Source organism: Myotis yumanensis, unplaced genomic scaffold (assembly GCF_028538775.1).
Source record: "Myotis yumanensis isolate MYYU_CA2020_CCGP unplaced genomic scaffold, mMyoYum1.0.hap1 SCAF_14, whole genome shotgun sequence".
NCBI classification, from domain to species: domain Eukaryota; kingdom Metazoa; phylum Chordata; class Mammalia; order Chiroptera; family Vespertilionidae; genus Myotis; species Myotis yumanensis.
This window is the reverse complement of record NW_027223765.1, coordinates 23,378,165-23,400,014: the sequence shown is the minus strand read 5'-3', so window position 1 is coordinate 23,400,014 and position 21,850 is coordinate 23,378,165. Positions and strand designations below refer to the sequence as shown.

At 51.1% G+C, this 21,850-nt stretch overlaps 1 protein-coding gene across 1 annotated transcript in view; it reads right to left on the bottom strand.

The window, feature by feature from the left end:
• Positions 1 to 8,989: 8,989 nt before the first annotated feature.
• Positions 8,990 to 21,850, bottom strand: part of RFTN1 (raftlin, lipid raft linker 1) — a 176,428-nt gene continuing 163,567 nt past the window's right edge. The window contains exons 8-10 of the mRNA XM_070433349.1: positions 21,708 to 21,811; positions 19,218 to 19,299; positions 8,990 to 10,272 (exon numbers count right to left, since the gene is read on the bottom strand). Coding sequence (XP_070289450.1) covers positions 9,883 to 10,272; positions 19,218 to 19,299; positions 21,708 to 21,811 — 576 coding nt within the window. The 3' untranslated portion in view covers positions 8,990 to 9,882. The remainder of the gene's footprint in view (positions 10,273 to 19,217; positions 19,300 to 21,707; positions 21,812 to 21,850) is intronic.

The window sequence follows — 21,850 nt, the reverse complement described above, 5'->3', positions numbered from 1 at the left end:
TGAGGCAGCCACATGAAGGAAGTGTGTCAAGGAAGAATGGTCAGCTGTGACGCGCTGCAGATGTGACAGGGAGATGAGTTCTGATGGGTTTGGTTTAGCAACTGGAAGGTCATTGGTGATCTTGACACGGTGGAGATCGAGAGTGAGAACATTGGGGTGGCTTTAAGAAGAACTGGGAGGAAATAAATGGTAATGAGTGAATATAGGTTATAGTTTCAAATGATTTTACTGTGAAGGGAAGGAAAAAATGGGATGGTAGGTAGAAAAAGAAGTGTTAAAAACTCCATTTTTTAAATTCGTTTTTAAAATTTTGTTTTGTTTTTAAAACTATTTTTGAAATAACTTTAGGTTTATAGAAGACTTGCAAAGAGAGAACAGGGTTCCCACCCGTATACCCTTCACCCAGCTTTCTTAAATGTCGATATCTTATGTAACCCTGGTATATTTATGAAAACTAAGAAATGAACAGTACAGTTAAAATTGATGCAATACTATGAACTGAACCAGTTTTGTTTGGTTTTTGTTTTTTTAAAGACGAGAGGTAATCAACTGTATGAAAAACTATGAAAGAGGCATTCAGTGAGACTCCAGTTGGGGAGGAGAGGACTTCGGCTGGAGGATGATAAACCTATGAACTAACGGTCATTTATCGAGCATCTGCGATGCGCAGTCACTGTGCTAGAAATTGAAGGTAGGAAAGGATAAGACAAAGGTTATCTCGAGGAGCAAGTTAAATACTTTGGGGAACTATTTTTTCCTGAAGCTGCAAAGTGATAAAAGCTATCTTCTACGAAGAAGTATATTGAATACTGAGAACATTTCAACACAATTGAAAGTAAAAAACACTCTGGGGAAAAGACGTAGTTTTGCAACAATCACTAGTTGAAAGGGAAGCTGAGGAAGATGGATGTCTGGGCGAGCCATTGAGTGCTGGCGGCCTACGAGCCGCAGGTGGGAGGGGCGGTGGGAAAGGCTGTTCTCATGCTCTGGAGACAGTGCTCGGGAGATTGTTACTCTGGGATACACAGCTGCAGGTGTGTATACATGTATGTGTGTAAGTACACATATGTGTGTGCATGCAGTGATTGTCATTGGTACCCAATGTCATCGGCCTCTGCCTGAGGGTTTTTTTTATTTATTTCTCTTTTTGAATGGAAAACAGCAATTTCCTTTATTTCTGGATATTGCAGATGATCATATGCTGATAATTTAACCCGAGAGCTGTTATTTCATTTTATTTTAAATGAAACTCAAAGGAGTAGACTGTTCTCATCTTAGAGAAATAGTGAGATTATTACTCTTTCCTAATATGTGCATACGCAGCGAGCGTGGTGATGCCATATAAAGATACCTCCTAACCCGCTGTCAAATCAAGGCATGCATTTTATTTTATTTATTTATTTATTTTTATATATATATATATTTTTTCGCTTAAAGTATTACAAAGGGTATTACATAAGTGTCCTTTTTCCCCCCCCGCCCTTGACAAACCCCTACCCTCCCTTACCCCCCAGTGTCTTATGTCCATTAGTTATGCTTATATGCATGCATACAAGTCAAGGCATGCATTTTAAAGCGGTTTGTGCTCAGGAACGCAGACTTTCCTAGTTGTGGAGAGACATCTTGATCAGTCTGTTCTGAATTATTATAAGCCCTGCCGGTGCCCGTTAGCCTAACCTGGTCTCTTCCATCTCATCCCCAAGTCCCATATTACTGTGCTTGAGCCCACCAAAATTTTGTCTGTCCCTTTGTTCTTTTTCAATGACCTGATAAATAGGATTGTAAAAAATCAAATAATCTAAAAGCATGTACATTAAATGCTGAAGTCCTCCGTTCCTCTGCCCGACTCCCTCACCTAGGATGAACTTCTGTATAAAGAGCTTGCTAGGTATCCTTTTACACCAGGGGTGGGGATCGTCCGGCCCATGGGCCATATGAGGCCTGCGAAATCATTTGGTCTGGCCCTGCCAAGACATTAGGGCTGAGTTAATTAAATGTTTGACCAAATATAGCAGGCTCATTTTTAAGTTGATAATTTTGTATGGCCTGCGAATGATGTTATAAATATCCAAATGGCCTTGGCAGAAAAAGGCTAGACATTTTACATTGTATTGATCTTGTACACATTGGACAGGTATGTGTGCTTGTGGACTTTACTCTTTTAACTCTCCAAATAATGTACCATCATGTACTTAACCACTTTTCTGTGATGGACATTTAGATTGTTCCTAGTTTGGGGATATTACAAACAGTATTGCAGTGAACACGCTTGTTCACCTGCTTTTTATGTTGTATTCCTGTAGAGTTTCCAGAAGTGTCATTTCTAGAAATTGACTAGTATTGCCGCATTACCCTATAAAATGCCTAATCAATATGTATTCTAATAGAATATGAAAGTAATAATTTCCCCACCTTCTGGCAACATTAGAGATTTAAGTCCTCAAACTATTTTTCCTAATAGGTTGGGTGAAAAGATGATTTAAAAAAATATTAGTTTCCTGATTTCAACCTAGCATGTTTTTCTCCTAAAGTGTTTTAGCCATTTCTCTTTCTTCTTTGGAGAAGGGTGTTTGTGCATTTTTATGTCCACTTTGATGTCTGGCTGATTTGATACTCTTTGTAGAATAGAATGAATGCTAATCCTTTGTTATGCATATTGCAAATATTTTTTCCCATTCTGTTACTTGTCACTGAATTCTGTTTGTTCTAACTTATACTGGAGTTTACATTTTTACATAATCCATTATGTCAGTCTTTTCCCCTGGCTTTTATGGATATATTTTCTTTTGATATTTTTACAGGTCTTTTATCCATTGGGGATTTATTTTTTGTGCTTTAATGGGGGATAGGGATCTGGCTTTTTGCATATGGCTCTGCCATTGCCTGACACTATTTATCAAATATGCCACACTTTCCCCAATGATTTGAAAGGCCTCCTTCATCACATATTAAATTCTCACCTACGAGTGGATTTTTCCCCCTAGACTCTCTCCTCTGTCCCATAGGCCCCCTTATTTGTTGCAGTTCAGATATCACATTGTTTTAATTACTCTAGCTTTTTGGTATATTCTGTATCTCTCCCCCACCCACCCACACACACACACATACAAACTGTTTTTCACCTCCAGATTATTTAAACACAAACAGATCTTATGCATAGTGATATAACTTCACTTTCCCAGGGAAAGTTGGAAAGGAAAAGTGATAGGAAATAGTTACTCTGGGGTTCCCTGCATTCATTGGTGATCAGGATTATTTTGGCTGGAGTACTGTTATCAACTGAACATTACAGCATTACTTGGCACTTGACAAGTACTGTGTTTTATCTCATTAAATGACTCCCCAACAATTATGTGAAGTAGGCAGGGTGGTTGAACTGGTAGCTCCCGGCTTCCTGAAAAGGAGGAGTTTTTAGACAGTTATTAGGCATTTTGTGGATCCAGAAACTGGCGAGCTGGCTGGATGGCTGGTTGTCCTTCCTTCCGAGATGATTTTCTTGTTATTTTCATTGAAAAATAAACAAGATATTAGGGACTCAGGACCGAAGGTTCACAAATACAGAGGCTCATTATAGGAAGCATTTTAACGTTTTCCCTGATAAGTGAAATCTATTTCTTATCAACATTAAGCCTTTATATTATTTAGAGGCAGCAGGAAAAAAAACAGACCCATACTGAACTTAATGACCAGTGAGCAGCACAGTTAAATATTTTAGTGTAAAATTTACTGCGTTATTTACAAGGTGAAAAACGTTTTGTTTTTTTTTCTTTTTCACCAGTCAACCCCAATAGGACCATGTTTTTAAACCATCTCTGGCGTGAATGAATCCGTTAGCCTGTCTTCAAGGCAGGGTCCCCCGCTGACAGCCATGGCTCTGATGGCCAGCATCGCCATTAGGCATCGTTTTGGGGGCAGAACTCGGGTTCTGTTCCTCGGACCCAAGACAGACAGTTTCCTTTGTACAACCACAGGCCGCTCCCTTGGCATCTCCCCACCAGCTGCTTCTGTTTCCCAACAACCCCCTCCAAAAATTAAAGACCTAGTTATTTGAGTCCTAAGGACGGAATCAAGACTTACGTTTCAGTGGTTTTGTAAAATAATGTTGAATTATTATTCAAGTCCTGAAAATCAATCCATGAGACTGGTTCTAGAAGTTCCAGACAATGCGCCTGTTTCTGGCACAGCTGACAGGTTCAATATCTCCCTCATTCTCCAATCAATTGTCCACATTTGCTCCTGAATTACTATCAAATCTGCCCCCTTCTCTCCCTCTCCGCTGAGGTGCGAGCCACCAGCCCTCCCACCGGACTGAAGCGCTGGTCGCCAGACGTGCACCTCTGTGCCCTCTGTGGGTCTCTACACACCAGCCTCTCCTTCAGCAATGGAGATCTTTTACAAAAACCTTATGTTATTTCCCTTTTTAAAACGAATCAATGGCCTCCCACTACTTTTATTAGCAGGACTGGAATCCCCACCATGGTCCCCAGGCCCTGCCGCATCTGGCCCAGTCTCCTCTCTGCTACTTTACTCCTGCCCCGCCACACACTCTGCAAAGCTGCCTTGATGGATATCTTCCAGTTACTTGAACATGATGAGCTTTCTTCAGATCCTTCCCTTTTCAATTCTCCTTCTTATCACCAACACTTCACCTAGCTCTTCCTGTGTACTAGCCATTCTTTCAGCATCTTGCATATACTAACTCATTTAATTCTCACAACTATGATTCCCATTTTACAGATGAGGCAACTGAGGCACTGAGGGAACAAGTAACTTGCCCAAAGCCACCTGTTAAGGGGTGGAGTCTGGGTTCTAGCTAAGGAGGCTGGTTCTTCCGTCTTCGTGCCTGGCTGCAAGCACACTGCCTCCCTGTGGACTGCTCACCTGTGCCTCTCTCTCTGGGCTCAGCCTCACCTGACTCCTTCCACAAAGCCTTCCATGAGCAGGTTGCACCTCCCTGTTCTGTGCTGTCACGCACCCTGCACTTCTCCACAGCTCTTACTATAGTACTAGGGGCCCAGTGCACAAATTCATGCACCTTGAAAGGAACTGTGGGGCCGCGAGGCTGCAGTGGGCACAGGGGTGGGTCTCGGCCCATCCTCCCACCGTGGCCTCCCTCCCCACGCCCCCCGTCCATCCCAGTCCCCTGTCTGCTGGCAGCCATGCTGATGGCGCTGGCACCACTCACGCCCACTGATGGCGCGGAGCGACTGGGGCCAGTGCCAGCAGCGGGTGTGAAAGGTGGCTGCCAGCCACAATCACCCCTCAGGAGCAGGGGGAGGTGGAGAAGCCCTGAGGGGCGATCGGGGCTGGTGCCAGGCACCAGCAGTGGGTGTGAGTGGTGGCTCCAGCACTGGCAGCAGGTGCAAGTGCCCAAGTACCAGGTGGGACCATGGCGCACGCACGGGAGCAAAGAATTTTCAGTAACCACCAGAGGCTTGCTCCAATGACAGTGGCCAGCACCCCTCCTTGGTCTGGCACCCCTGCTCACCTGCTCCACCATCCTGCCTGTGGCTGACACTGCGCTCTGCTGCCTGCTGCCTACACCTGCCATGCTCCGCACGTGCCCCCTGGTGGTCAGCACACATCATAGCGACTGGTTTTTCAGTTGTTTGGTTGTTCTGCCGTTCAGTCTATTTGCATATTAGCCTTTTATTATATAGGATAATTGCTAGGGCCACCGCTTATTGTCATTTGTAAGCTCTAAAGGAGCCAGAGCTGGTGTGTCTCTTCACTGCTATCTTCCCAGCACCAAACACCCAGCACTCAGCACTGTAGTGGAGGCACTAAAAACTATGTATCTGCTGCCTCTTTCTGCCCTGTGAGGCAACAATGAGGAAATGGCCATCCATGAGATCAGGAGACAGGTTCTTACCAGGTGCCAAATAGGCCAGTGTCTTGATCTTGGACTTCCCAGCTCCCAGAGTGTGAGACATAAACATTTGTTGTTTAAAAATAAAAAAAATTAAAACTATATATCTATACAGTGAATGGTCCAATCCCTCATGCCCACATAAACACACAGGTTTCCCACGTGGCCTGGCCGCCCCTGCCGAGGGAAATGCCACCCCACCCCACCCTGTCCTGCAGGGGCTGGGGGAACAAGCACCTGCCGGGTTCAGTTAGCTTTCCGAGCCGGGCCACAGAGATGATCATTATCAACAGGAACCTGTGGTGAACATCGCTCTGCTTCATTCTCTGGCGACAGCCACCACAGAAATCCCAGCCAAAGGCTTGTCGGGTCTTGTACTTAGAACTAAAGTTCACTTGCTTCCTTGTTCCAAACTCTGGGAGCCAGGTCCAGGAAGCCCAGGCTCTCTGGGAAGCGGCCTCGTTTGGCAGGTCACTGAGCGGACCAGGGCACACCCTGCGCTGCTCATGCAGGCAGCTCCCAGCCCTTGTGGGAGGGCTGCTGGAAACAGGACCTGCACAAACAAGTGGGGAGTCCGTGCTGAGCTGCCTCCGGGCTGCCTGTCTGCACCCCAGGCCCCTTTTCCCGTCCCCCTCTCGCCAACCCTTCCAGAACTTCCTCTGTAGTCCCAGCTGCTGCTCTTGGCCTGCATAGGCCGTGAGCCCCGTAGCAAGAGCCGGCTCTGCTGCCCCCAGCAGCCCCCCAGGGCCAGCACGCCCTGCGCCGGGGATGAGCCCAACCGAAATGTGTTCCAAGACTGATGAATTTGGGGTCAACATATTCCTACTAATAAGCACCGTGACATCATCTGAGAGCTATTCTTGAAAGATGTTTTGTGGTTTAGGAAAGGCTATAATTAACATGTTTAGAGTTCTGATAAAATGTGCTTCATAAGAAATGAATTAGAATGTCTCTTAATGTTTTTGTTTTTCTTTTTTGAAGCTGGTCCCATTGCGCATAATTCCAGGGAAGTATGATCAATTTGGAGATTTAAAAAAAGTTCAGGCAAGGATTGTTACATATAAACCATGGATAGATTTTATAAACATTACAATATATCTATTAGTCAGGATGGGTTATGCTGTGCTTCAGTAAGAGATAAACCTCCAAATCCCAGTGGCTTAGCACAGAGAAGGTTTCCTTATCCCTCATGCTATGGTCCACCTTGAACTATGCCAAGGGCATTGGAGATGAAGAGAGGGCTGGGGTTGCATGGGGTATTTCTAAAGGCCGGGCTCATAACTGTCTGACATCACATCTGCTCATGTCCCACAGTCACACGGCTCCAAACTGCAAGAGGGACTGGGCAGTACAGGAGCCCATGGGGATTGGGCGAGCACCGACCATCTCTGCCACATTTATGACCTATGAGCATTGTGATGAACTGCTGCCTTCGAACCAAGCACCTTACCACACCTTATTATTCCCCACAAAAATCTGACGAGGTGGGCGTCATTTGTCCCATTTCCCACGGGAGGAGGTTGATGCTGGCAGGTGTGGAGAAATGAACTTGAGGTTACATTTGCAGGTTGTGTGGTGAGCTTGCTAACCAGCTCTGCCTGATCCCAAAGCCTGGCTGGGCTTTTCTGCTGAATGAGCGCGGTATAGAACAGCCTTCCCGCTTCATTAAGACGGGTGCCCGAAGGCTCTCCAGTCCTCACTACTTCGATCGTGTGGCTGTGTGCACTGGAGAGCGATGCAACTGCATTTCTTTAAGCAGATTTAAAAAATATATAAAAATAATTTTTTAAAAAATTGATTTCAGAGAGGAAGGGAGAGGGAGAGAGAATAGAAACATCAATAATGAGAGAGAATCATTGACCAGCTGCCTCCTGTACACCTGCTACTGGGGATCAAGCCCACAACCCAGGCATGTGCCCTTGACTGGAATTGAACCCGGGACCCTTCAGTCTGCAGACCAGTGATGCTCTATCTACTGAGCCAAACCAGCTAGGGCCAGGTAAGTTATTTTCCATTCCTTCAAAGGGCCTCCATGAAGAAGCCTCGACCGGGAATGGAACTGTGACCTCCTGGTTCATAGGTTGAGTTCAACCACTGAGGCCCACTGGCCGGGCCAGGTATTGCATTTTTAAAGTCCCCCCAGTGATCCTAAGGTGCAACCAATTTGAGAACTGCCTGTAAGATCGGTATTTTGCCAGATATAAGCAGGGGTATGAATAAGTGAGGGGGAAAAAACAAGACCTTCAGGAATGATTTCTTAGTTTGGCTCTAGGGCCCAACTTCCTGAGGAATTCAATGTATTTTTTCCCCCTCATGACACCTTCAGCCAACACGAATGTCATTTAATTATTGAAAAATGTACCCAACCCTGAGTGGCGCAAGGCTGTCGCTAGGGGGGCGAAGTCTGGGATCATCCATTTGCTTTTCAGAGCCGTGAAAGATGCGTTGCTTTTGTCCCAGGCTGCTGCCAACTAGCATATTTTTAAAAAGCGGTGATCCTCTAAGATATGGGTGAAGAGACAGTATTTTTATTAAATCAATATGCCATGTAGATATTCCTGGGTATAATTATGGAAAACGCCATTTTAAATAGTTCTCTTTGGACAGAGCCTTCAACCTTTGCAGGTGAGCGCTAGGGGTCAGGCGGGGGGAAGTAGGCGCCAACATCAAGAGGAAAAATGACTACGACGCGGCTGCACAAGGGCCTTCAGTTCTTTATACAAATGTATCCCAGGTGTGGTGTAGTCTAGCGAACTTGCAAAGGGAAAAGACTTGCCTCATTCAATAATTTCCCTAAAAGCTTGGAAACATGCTTATTAGACAGAAACCGGTGTGGGGCTGTTTTCAAAAGGCATTTCCTCCATCACCACGGGCCATGGGGTGGCTCTGCCCTGACTTACCTGGCGGCACCTGAATCCCACTGTCTGCATTCTTTCTGCAAAGGACCAGCAGGCACCATGTGTCCGGCTGGCTCCTTTGTTTCCCATAGGAGCGTCCTTTTCTCGAAGGTCATCGCACTGCCGGGAGTTAAGTCACTTAGGGATGTGGGGTTGAGTCCTTGGGACCATCAGGCCAGGGCTTTCTCATTGTGACACAATTAATACTCAATACGCACAGGGCTCTAACTCATAGATGATTTATTGCTTTAACTAAACAAGAAAGAGACAGGCTGTTGTTTTGGTGAAGACACCAGTTGCATCTACGTAAAGCCTTAACGATACCTTCTGGACAATATAAACACGTGATAGCATACATGGGAAGCAACTTGGCCAATGACGCACGGATTAAAATAGCACACGACAAGGGCACCCAACCCGCTGGGCTGCCCCGAAATGACAGAAAGAACGCGAGTTCACACGATGTGCTGGATACAAAACCTTTAAAAATTTTTTGGCATTAACACTAACACAGGATACTTCCTTGGACATTCCGCAAAAGCAGGTGCACGAACAGTTACCTTTTCATCTCCAGATTACCAGTGTCTACGGGATGCTAGAGAAAGGCCAGGAGGTGGGGCACCTGCCCTCCCCTAAGGTCCTTTTCTTTGCCACAGCAGCAGGGTCCTGGGCTTTAGGTGAAGAGCAGCTGACAGGGAACAGCAGAGGGTGGACACTGCCCCGGCAGCCTGTGGGAGTGAACCCCACACAGCCCCGGTTTGTTGCTAGGGAGGTCCATGGACTTGACCGGAGGCCCCAGAGGGCGGACACAGGCACTGGACGGTCCAGACCCTCCCACTGAGGAGTGTGGAGCCAGGGCTGGGCCTTCCGCCCTGAGGTTGAGAAGAAGTAACCTGACCTCTTGCATTCTAACAGGGGGGCAGTATGACACATTTCAAATGGATGTGCAGGAGCCAACAGTCAGGAAGCCAGCCCTGCAGGGCCTGGGCGAGCTCACAAGTGAGGTCAAGCCAAGCCAAAGGGAACACAGGGCACCAGGGCCAAGCAGCCCGACCGGGCTGCCGGCAGTGCCTCCGGGTGGCCGACTGGTCTGGCTGCAGCGCCAACGGCTGGGACTCAGTAGTCTGCTGTCTCTGCAGCCACTGCCTCAGTACCTCCCTCCCCAGCATCCTCTCCAGGACTTGAGGGCCCCTCACAGCCCCCGGCCAAGGCCCCACAGTGACCGGCAGGACCGTTCTGCACGGCCCCGCCCTCCACACAGAGCTGGCCATCGGGACACAGCGGCTCTCCGGTGACCTCCTGGATGGGGCCCTTCGCCTCCTCCGAGGCTCCGTCCTCCTGCTGCTGGTTCAGCACGCAGTTTCCCACGTCCCCGGCCTTGGAAAACTGGTCTTCCAGACTCCGGTCATTTTCTTCGGCTTGTCGCTTGCCTCTGGCACTGAGTTTACCCTTGGATTTCCTCATCTGCCTGCTGTGCATGTCTTCTCGGGAGAATCGCCACTGAAACTGAACATGGGAGAGGATGGAGATAAGTAAACGCGTCTCTGTGGACCCAGAGACTCACCTGGATGTGTCTACATTCACACCCATGTCACTTCTCTGCAGCAAGACACACAATTCCCTGCATTCCAGGGGCATGGCCAACGTCAATCACAGCCCAGACACATCACACCCACCACTAGAGCTGCTCCATGCTGTCCACGGGGTGTGCTTCAAAGGCCTGGGAAGGAAGTCCTGAAATCCTATCGTTTGATCAATCAGGAGGAAGAGGGGACATGGGGCCGGCGCTTCCTAAGTGCCAGGGCTCTGAGCAGGCGGTGGGTTACCCAGCACTGGGCTGAATTCTCTCACCTGAGCAAAGGCACAGCATGTGGGGCGCCAGGTCCCCTGCAGGACTGGCGGGCTTGCTGCCCCAGCTACCGGGACTGCTATCTGCTGACAGGACCCACCACCTCACTGAAGGTCACTCTCCCTTCCTGGGGCAACTTACACCCAAGGTCTGGTCTGGGTGGGGTACAAGGGCCTATCCCTCCTTGCACAACTAGGGAAACTCTGAAAGGCCATCCCAGCTCCTCGGCTACCTGGAGGGGTGGCCAAGGCCACTGCTGAGACAGGATCCAGCTCAATTCCCGGCCCACTCCTGTGCCCTGTGTTCCCCACGGGTGTTCCTGAGGGCACTTCCCTCAAAAACATCCACCATCCAGACCCTGCTTCCCAGGGAGCCCGATCTGCAACCAAGCACCAGGGACGTCAACAGAGACTCAGAGAAGACTCAGGTCGTGCAGTCAGTAACTGAGCTGTGCAAGAACCAGACCCGTCCAAGCTGTGGAGCGAGACTGCATGCGTGAAGCGTCCCAACTCCACCACTCCCTGGCCCCACTGCCCAACCTCAGGGTCCTCATCTGTACAGTGGGGACAGCAACCAAAACCAAGGTTGGTGACTTGACTTTCTCAGAAAGCTAAGTCAGTTAGCTTTTCCTGTAGAGGTCAGATCATAGTTTATATTGGCTTTACGGGCCACATGGTCGCTGCCGAAACCATTAGGAAACCACTGAACTCTACCATTGCTGCAGAAAAGCAATCATAGATAATATGTAAACCGATGAGCATGACTATGTCCAACAACATTTCATCTGCTGAAACAGGTGGTAGGCTGTGGTATGTCAGGCCCTGCCTTCCAGGGTATTTGTGTGGTTCCAATGATGTGATAATCCATGTCATGGGTTTGGCACTGTGCGTGACGTCATATACCAGACACACTTGCTGTTACCATTAATGACACCAGATTTAAGTTCCATGAGGTCAGGGAAGCCGCCTGTCCTATTTCCTCCTGCATCCCTGGGGCAGAGCACAGTGCCTGGCACAGAGTAGGCACTCACCCTACTTGTGGGATAAATGAATGGAAGGACGACAGAGCCCAGACATGCTGGCTACACTGAGTTTCAATGTCAACCAGTCCTGTAATTTTAGAGTCAAAACATAGCCTGGGGTTTAGTGAGGAGGGATCGGTGTATCTGCACCTTACTTCTGGGTGATCTCCAAAAAGAGAAATTAATTTTAAGGAAGAAACAGTGGGAAACACTGAAAGTCCCGCTGAGTCTGCTGATGACATGAACGATCCCAGAGGCAGACAGGGTAGCAGCCTGTGCACTTGGAATTGATCTGGGCAAATGAGCTTGAGCAGACATGGAAACATTGTGAGGTGTTAAAAAAATACCTTGGAAGATTCAGAGAAACGGGTCCTTGTGTTTATAAACGAGGAATGTGTTCTGTGGGCTGACCACTCAGCAGCCTTTTTCTTCTACTCCCCAAACATCAGGGGTCCCCCCCCCCCAGTCTTCCTGAGCAAAAGCCCCTCTGACCTCTGTCCTCCTGGGGTGGTCAGTATCCCCCAGCATGCCTCCACCTCAGAGCTGGGGGGCAGTCCACTCTGGGTGGGGACCCACAGAGTCAGATGCCAGATGTGGTGTACCCTCGGGAAGATGGCAGCCAAGGGATCTTGTGGATGCGCCAAGCCCCGTTGTGACCGGCACAAAGAACGAGAGAGAAGCCCCCGAGGAGAGAGAGGTAGGTGGATGGGGGCCAGAGACAGGAGCCCCCGCTGCAGGGAGTGGTCTCACCGGGAAGAAGAGAATCATGGGACTTGGCCCCCCTGCAGGTGCAGCTCCGTGACCCACATGCACACAGGGGTTCAGTTTAAGTTCCCATCACGGTCATTTCTTTCTACTTCGGTCACACCACGTTGGTTTTGCCAAATCTGGACTTAAATCTCAGACACTCTGTGATTGAAAGAAGAACAAAGGCAGCCTTCGGTTCTGATGGCTTCTTGCTGGGCTGGAGAGGGGAGCCCAGGAATGCAATTGCACCATCAGTGGAAAATGATTTCTTAAGGCTTTAGCACATGCTAAATAACTGAGTGCCTTGCTAGGAAAAACCAAAAAATGTGCTATGTAAATTTTTAAAAATCTGCCACCGTTGCAGAATTTTCAGTGGTAGCGATCTACTCCCCCAAAGAAAACATTTGCCGAAACAGCCACAGGGTCCTTGGGTCGAACACCTTTGGACAAGATTTCCCATCAAAGAAGAGAAAAGGAGCAAAGTGCATGTTGAGGTTAGGACTTACCATCTATCCCGTCCTCCTCCTCCCCACCCTCCCCCCAAATTCCCAAAGGCGTTCACCTCCCATGTTGGACGGGTTTTGCTCAGACACTCCTTTGTGCAGGTTCTCTCTCTCACACTCTAAGCTTCTTCCACCTAAGCCATGAGTTCCTGACAATGGGACCCCTTAAAGGCAAAGCAGTGCCTCAGACCCCCATCCCAAGGGTGCCCGCGCCAACCTAGACTGAAGCAGGCGTCTCGGCTCTGTAACCACAAGTGCGGGGCGCCAACCGGGTGCCCCAGAGCCTCCGCTGCTGCCTCCGATGCCAAGCCTCTGTGGCTCTCGGGCACAAGCGCTCGTGGTTCCTAATTGCTGCCTTGCTATAGGCAGCCACCGCCACTGCTTCATATGCCAGCCCAAATGGAAGAGTCTTACTAGTAAATAAAAATCCATGTCCCCAAATAGAGCTCCTGCATTTTTGCATGTTTTTAGAAAAACACCAGTTAAGCCTGCCGATGTGCATTTCTCTGAGAGGCAGTCGGCTAGCAGGGACGTCAGAGGAAGCTTTCCTTTTGCTAAAAAAAGTGGTGAAAGGCCCTACATGTTAAAACATCACAGCAGCTGAGAGCCCGGTTCAAATCCCCGTCCTGGCACTTGTTGGCTCTCTATCCTGGGGCAAGTTATGAATCTCTCCAAGGCTCAAGTCCATCATCTCTGAAATAGTTGTCTCAGCCTCCAGGGCTGCAGTGCACAACCAAGGGGCCAGGTCACAAGAGTGGGTGTGCACAGCGCTCCCTGCAGTCGGATGCTCTACAACCGAGGAGCTGCCACCTTTGCCAGAGTCCATCCTGGACACTTACTGACTAATGCAAACCCAGGGGCTGCTCGTGCTAAACAAACAACAGGAGGTCTGTGTTCCTCTGGATGCCTGGCCATATCCAGGTTCCAGAAGAAGACCCCATTTGTAGCTCTCCTGACAGAAGACAACAAGAGGACAGAGGCCGTGGAAAAGGCCTGTGGCAGGCACACCGGCCACTCTCTCCCAGAACCAGCCCGGCCTGCTGGACAGAGGACTCAGGACTGTCGGAGCGGAGCTGGGAGGGAGCTACTCCAGCCAATGGTTTCTGTCCTTCAGAGCCATCTCAGGAATCTCTGCCAAGCCAAATGCCTTCCCGGACTGCTCCGTGTTCCGTGTCCTCAGATGGGTTTGTGATGACATCGCTGAGTCCCCGTGCTGTCCCCGGCGCCGCAGCCAGGTACCAAGAAGGCTCTGACTCAAATCCTCCCCTTTCCTCCTTCTCTCCTTTGTGGGGACATTCTCATGAAGCAGGGATGTAGCAGTGGGAAAAACTTAGGGTCTGTAGAATCTAAAAGCTAAATGTTCTGAGCTGCCGACTGCCTGTAGGATACCTGCCCCGGAAAGAACAAACACTTACCAAGGTGCCTACTATGTGTCTCAGTGACAAAGTTTCCCATTTCCCTGGGTCCCCAAAGCAATACTCTCAGTAGGCACTGTTAGAGTCAGTTTATAGATGAGCATGTGGAGGTTCAGAGAGGTTAAGTACCTTGCCTAAAGTCACACAGCTGGAAATAGCAGAGCTAGAATTCAAACACAGCTGCCTCTGGCTCCATACTACCCTTCCAGCCTCTTTTTAATATATAAATTATATATACGTATATATATGTATATATACGTATATATACGTATATATACATATATATGTGTGTGTGTATGTGTATATATATGTGTGTGTGTGTATATATATATATATATATATATATATGTGTGTATTGATTTCAGAGAGAGGAAGGGAGAGGGAGAGAGATAGAAACATCAGTGATGAGAGAGAATACCCAATCAGCTGCTTTCTGCATGCCCCCAAACCCAGGCATGTGCTTTGACTGGGAATCGAACCGTGACCTCCTGATTCATGGGTCGATGTTCAACCACTGAGCCACATCGGGGGTGAAAAGCTTTAGGCTCTTGACCTAGAGAGAAGGGAGGAAGCAACACCCCTTTGGATGGCTCAGCCCAACGCGTAAGTGCCTCAGCTTTCAGACTTCGCCATGTTCAGATGCATCTGCTAGACCAGGCACTTGATCATTAGGCCGGGTGGTCAGCTAATGGAAGTCTAGATTTATGGCCATTAAAGATTCTTTGGTTCAGTTTATTAAAAACAAGTATCTACACTGAAGACTCCCTGACAGGCCCATTTTTAAAAAAATCAATAATGATAAAATGTGGATGGAGGGCCACGGGTGAGGCTGGAAAGGGGCCTAAACTCTTCAATTAAGACTGGAGTGGGCATCACAATCGCCGGAGGGCTCCTTCAACCAGATCCCCCACCCCCTGTGACTCCGAGGGCCTGGGGAGGGGAGGCAGACTGCATTTCTAACAAGCTCCCAGCTGAGGCTGGCACTGCTGGTCCAGGGGCCACAATCTAAGAACCACCAAGCAGAGAAAAGCACGTGGGCAGAGACTTACTGTGTGAGAAACAGCTGGGACACAAGGACAGCCCCAGGCTCGCCTAACCCCAGCCGTACCATCCACGGACGTGCTCCCTCTTCCTCCCTCCCCTCCACCGTCACACGGCTCCCTTCCCCACCCAGGCTTCCCCTTCCCCTCTTGTTGTCTCTAACAAACAACAAAACCTGCTCCAGATCCCAAGGCTCAAAAAGATGACATCTCAGAAAGCAAGAAGCAGAGAGGCAGGGATGTGCAGCCCCAGGGACTGCTTTCTGGGTGGCGGCTCTGAGGGGCGGGGGGGGGGGGGGGGTGAAACCCCCACTTAAAGGCCTGGAGGACCTTCCCATGTCTTGGGTGGTACCAGGGAGTCTCTGAACTCCACACACAGCTGCTAACTGCCAGGCTGTGCCATGCCCGTGCCAGTCTTCCCACACAGGCTGTCTCTCCACGAGGGGGTGGCACTGGTGCCTAAACCAGGAAGGATCCCACAGTAGCCGTCCATGTCAGAAGTAACCGGGGGAAGGGACAATCCTCCACCTCACCGCAGTGTGTGCCCAGAGTTCCGTGTCAGGAGGGGCTGATGGATTTAATTCACACATTGTAAAGACTGTCTGCGACCTGCCCCCACGTCAGCGAGGTTAGCGGGAAGGAAGACACTCCGGCATCGCGGAACCACCTCTCACCTTCGAGGGAGCTCCACATCACACTCACACAGAGAGGTTTCTTTCAAATGCTGAAAAGTCTTGATGAGAGGGTTCTGTCACTCTGCTGATTAAAAGACGACTAACTGTGCTTCGTCCCCGCTGTGCCAACCTTGGATTTTCTCTTCTTAAGTTTCAATGCTGGACATAACAGGCATGTCCCGGGCTCAGAATTTTGATTCCTCGTTCACTGATTCAACAGATATTTGTTGAGTACCAGCTAAAAGCCAGGCACTGGGCAGGCAAAAGTCAGAAGCACAGGTCTGTGCTCTCATGGACAGACTCTCCCAGGAGAGGATAAATGAATGAGCACAAACCAGTAGAGGAGAGCCCGGGAAGAGACCCCCAGGGTATCATACCATCCTGAGAAAATACCGAGGAAGAGCGTGTCCTAGGCAGGGGAGAGCAGAAGCGCAGGCCCTGAGGCAGGAGAGGCACAGAGGAGCACGCAGGTCAACATCGCCAGCAAACAGGACCCGGAGGCTGATCACACGGAGCCTTGTGGACCACATTCCAGATCTCCATCTTCATACAAAGAACCGTTCTAAGCAGTGAGGTGATATGATTCAATGGGCTTTTTCTTAAAATTTTTTTTTTTATTGATTTCAGAGAACCAGGGAGATGGGGAGAGAGATGGAAACATCAATGATGAGAGAGCCTCAGTGATTGGCTGCCTCCTGCACAGAGAGCCCGCAACCCTGGGATGTGCCCTGACCGGGAATTGAACTGTGACCTCCTAGTTCATAGGTGGATGCTCAACCACTGAGCCACACTGGCGGGCCAACTGGCTTTTTCAAAAGATCACTTTGTCTCCGAACAGAGAACATATTTGAAGGGAGACCTGTCATTAGGAGACTGGAGTAGTTGAAGCAAGTGAGGGTGAAGAGAAGTGGAGGAACCCAGGGATTCTAGGACCCAAAATAGACATGTTTAAGGCTTCACTGCTGGGGGAAGGGGATGGGGAAAGTCCAAGATGACCCCAGGTGGGCTGGTGCCTCTGGGTTGGTGGCGGTCCATTCCTCTAGGAAAGGGGAGGTGGGCCAGGTGAGGAGGAGGGGCAAAGTCACGCATTTCTCTGAGATCGCTGAGCAGTAACAGGACAGGTGAGCTGGGCAAGGAAGAAGCAAGGGCTGCAATGCAGATACAAGGGTCACGGCAGAGGTGGTGAGAGAAGTTCTCCCTCTGGGGATGAAAGAGACTCTCTAGGACGGGGAAGAGAGTGAGAGGAGCAATGGCTGGGCCTGAGCCCCGAGGAACCTGGTGGGAAGCCAGGAGGGGAGGGTGGGATGGAGCCAGGAGATGGTGGGACGGAGCCAAGAGGAAAAGGAGCTTAAAGAGGCGAGGGCAGCCGACAGTGTCAGTGCTGCAGGCGCTCAGCACCGTGAGGACGAGATGGAGCTGCTGCCCAGTCACAGGAACCCACAGACCTGTGGGAGCAGAACGCCCCCCGCGTCAGCTGAGCAGCAGGTGACAGGGACGGGGAGACGGAGACAGGGCGTCTGCTGTGAAGCCCCCTCTCTGGGACTCCACTGGCCGGGTGCTCTCTCGAGGTCACACCGAGGACAAGAGCTCAGCACCAGCCCATCCGAACTTGGAATGAGTCGGGGATAACAAAGAAGAAAGCAGCCACCCCATATTCGCGTAGTTGCTTTGTATGGAAGTTTCTACCGACCAGAAAATCAGACTCCCGTCCTGCTGGATTCTCTCTCTCACACCAGCTTTAACACTCCACCAGCTTTAACACTCCACCTCTGAAACCTCCGCCCGCTCAGGTTCCCACTGGCTGCCCCTCTGAGAGGCATGGTCTGCACCAAAATCAAACCGCGCGTCTTTGCTTTGGGAGTCCTCAGCGCCACAACCAGGAGAGAAGCCAGGACAAGGCAGCACCCACTCCCACTCTTAAAGGCAGAAGCAGCTTCCTTTGGTAGCTGGTAGAGACTTTGCCCACGTGGTTGTCCAATGTCACTGTGAATGTGCACAGTCCCCCGGAGCCCACGGCTATGCCACCACTGACAGCAGTCCTGGCTGACCCACCTTTCCCCCCCACCCCCGGTGGTTACTGCTCCTGGCGGTACAGGGTGGTTTGGCAGCTGCCTTCCGGTTCTCTGCTGCTGTCACCAGTCACATGTGCATCAGCGCCTGGAGAGAGAGTCCTCTGCACTCCCCCTCAACAGGCTTCAAGGCGCCATTTCCTTGATGTTTGTCTCACAAACAGGTTCCCCCTGGATGTGTTGGCTGGAGAGGGGCTGCCCCAATCTGTCCACTTGCTTGGTGCTCCTGTCCGGGCTCTGTGTCCAAAGAACACGAGGAAGCAAGACTGCCAAGCGTGAGGCTCTGCTTGGGAACACGGCCTTGCCATCAAAGGTGGCACGAGCTGGCTCCAGGTGACACTGACTTGGGCTTTGGCAGGTTCCCTAGACTCACCTGCCCCTTCCTGACACCTGGTGACACACCCACTGGAAAGCACGGGGTGTGGAACGTCAGAATCATCAGACACAGGGAAGGACCCGGGATCAACCGCATCAAACAGGGGAGATGTTCTGAGCATGGCCACAGTCTCTCATCGTGACTGTGTTTCCCGGACGGTTCACGCAACGACCAGGGAGGGGAAAAGGACCCTGGCGATGGCAGGGCAGCCTGACTGGAGGGCTCACTGCCGCAGGCTAAGGCTGACCTCTGTCTAGACCAGCTGCTGCCACTCGGGGGCCTGCAGGCTGTGGCTGTCACAAAGGGGCTCTCGCAGGGTCTGTCTGCCAAGATCGCCAAACTTCTGATGTCCCGAGGACTCCCCGGGCAGGCCAGAGCTCAGCCAGCGTGCAACGAGATGAAGATGCAGAGACACTACCCATCTTCCACCCCCAGCATCTCGTCAGAACGCAGCTGACTCCGTGCCCCTATTCTTAGCCCAGGGGGAATGTCTGGCACGCTCGAGTGTCTGCAAGAACCTCTCTCGTCTGCCTTTCTGGCCCGACCAGCAGGATGCTGGCAGATGCGGCCCTCCAGTGCCCTTGCCTGTCCCATTCTGGCAGCTTCAGGCCTGATCAGGTCGCCGAGGGGCTCAGGTGTCCTTGGGCTCGGAGCCGTTAGCAGCTGCAGCAGGCTGCCCGCCCACCTGCGGTAGGAAAACCCCCTTGCGCGTGAAGCCCCGCTGGAGAAACCTGAGAAAGGCAACCACGCCACTCACCTTGGATTCCTTCTTCTTGAGTTTCTGAGGTAGACACGGTCTCTGAAGGAAGACGATCTGCTTGGTGGAGACGTTTCCCTCCCTGTCACACACAGGAGCAGAGAAGGAGTGAGGTTATACCTGGGGAGCCGCAAACCTTGCAGACACTGCATCCCTAGCTTCAAGGCTGACCACCCGCAGGAATGACAGTGAGGGGTCAGAACAGGAAGCCCCCACTCTCCCACCCCAGGCCACCCGCCCTGGCTTCTGGGGGGGCCATCTCGGGTGCCCAACACAAGCTTTTCGGGCATCCCTGCAAAGTCAGCTTCATGGTGAGAAACGCCCTCCCCCTGATGTGAAAGAACAGCTGGCATCGTGCCTGATGATGACAAAGTGGCTTCTTCAGTGACTCTCAGAGGGGTGGTGTGCCTCTTCCAAATCTGTCTTTGGCAGTGAGGCCGCGAGGGGCCTGGCTGGCCCAGGATGGGCAGGAGGATGAGGACCTGGGTGAAGAGCTCTGCCCATCAGCCGTCACAGGGACAGCGGGTGGAGGGCTGGCTGCGCACAGGTCTCGGCCAAGGCCCGATTTGCCCTCACAGAGGCAGGCCATGCCGCTCCTGCAGGCACACAGGCGGGAGGGCGGCGGGCAAGGCAGGGAGTGGCATTAACAAAGTTGGGGAGGGATGCCCAGGAGTGCCGCTCATTTTTACGGCCCAGTGCGTGCATTTTTCCTCCAGGAAGGCAGGACCCCTGAAGCTGCCTTTAGAGATGATAGAAATATTGTGAAGGGGATGGTTTTCTCTCCCGCCTCCACCCTTCCTATCACTTTCTTAAATCTATTATTTTGCAAATGTCCTCCCTGCTGAGACACCATGTCCCTACTTGGACACCATGCCAGAGGGTCAGGGGGAGACACTCATATTTCCTGTTTTATTCCGGGGTTGGGCTGGGTGACCCACACATAATGTCTCATTTAGGCCTCCACAGTGTTCCAAGGACCGGGGCAGACGTCTTTATAGACAGGAAATGAAAGCTCCTGTAAGGAGCAGGCTCCAGCGCAGAAAGCCAAGATTTAAGCTCGGATCAGCCTGGTTCAGTGCGGTCTCCCACTCCACTACTAGAGGTCATTTAAGGCACAGGGAAGGGGAGGGTTAGGGAGAATTATTTGGCAGGTGTGACGATCCGAGACAGACAGAGACCTGTCTGCACCCTTTGAGCTTAGTCCAGAACCAGCTGGGCCTTCACATTCAAAGACGTGCTCATTGTGACTCTTGTCCTCCGGCTTCTGGACCAGACTTCGTGGACTGGCACACAGACTCCAAGAAGCTACCTGGCTGGCCCAAGGGGGCAGACTGGGGACTTGGGTTCAAGTCTGCAAGCCACAAACCCAGGCAGGATCCTTTCTACTCCGCTGCATCGCCCTGTGCCCACAGGAGTCTTGGCTGAGCAGCAATACGGTGGCTCCCAGTGGCCAAGGGCCAGAGGTGGCTACAGACTGGCTCCTGCAGGTACACAGGCCACCGTGTCCCAGTGTCAGGAGGGAGACATGTTGAGAGACCAGACGAGCTTGCAGAAGGACACAGGAAAGGCACTGATCATTCGCCACCCTCAGTCTGAGCCCGGGGCTGCACTGCCTGCCATCCCCCCAGATCACCAGCCTTGCCCCATGCTGTCCATCACCCTGGAGTTGTGGGTGTGCAGCAGGATCGGGGTAGGCAGAGCACCGAGGGCCACGGGCAGGAGCATCCCTATAGGTGGGCCAAGAGGCGAAGGAGAGGGAGCCCTTGATTTTTCAACTGAGGTTCTAGCTCCAGGTTCTGCCCCTTAGTGGTTGTGTGGCCTCAGGTATGTTGGCTGAGCCTCTCTGAGCCTCAGTTTCCTCATCTGTAAAATGGGAATCCAATCTATGCTTAGAGGATAGTTAAGAGGACTAGTTTCGTTAGCAAACCCAGATGCAAGGCTTTTAGCATTGGGATGACTCGGACAAGCCCGTGGCTCAAGGGGTGGTGGGCAGAGCTGGGGGTGGACACACCACCATGAATGTGAAATCGGAGGGAGTGCCACAAGCAAGGGCCCCGGCTCCAGGTCTTCGCATGTTCTTCGTGGGGCTCCTGATCAGCACCATGATTGTCCTCCCCTGTCCCTGGCCACACTGTCCTCAGCTATAAAAAGATTTTATATACAAAATGTCTCTCTAGCCCGGCACAGAGTACATAGTAGGTGCTGAGTTTCTTCGGCAGCCGAGAGCCCCGAGTCTCCTCAGTCCAGCTGGCTCATCTCTGACATGTTGGGCAGGAGTGCTCCGCTGGTCAAGGCTCCCCATGTAGGAAGAGGGGTGCAGTGAGAGCTCTGGGGCAGGGGGTTAGGAATCCAAGATCCTAGCCCTGCCACTTCCCAGCAGGAGAGCTCCTGCCGCCACACCCACCTCCCAGGTTATGTACATGAAGCACTTCCTGGGAACAGCGCCTGCACAGAGTGAGCGCTCAGCAATAGCAATGACCCTTCTGTTACCTGTTAGTCTTGACGACGGGCGTTGGCAGCACACAGGTGAGCTGCCAGCCATAGGCTGCAAGCGAGTTCAGCAGGGGCACGTAGTCTGTCTGCACCTCGACGCCCTAGGGGAGAAAGCCACTGTGAGGGATGCTGCTATCTCC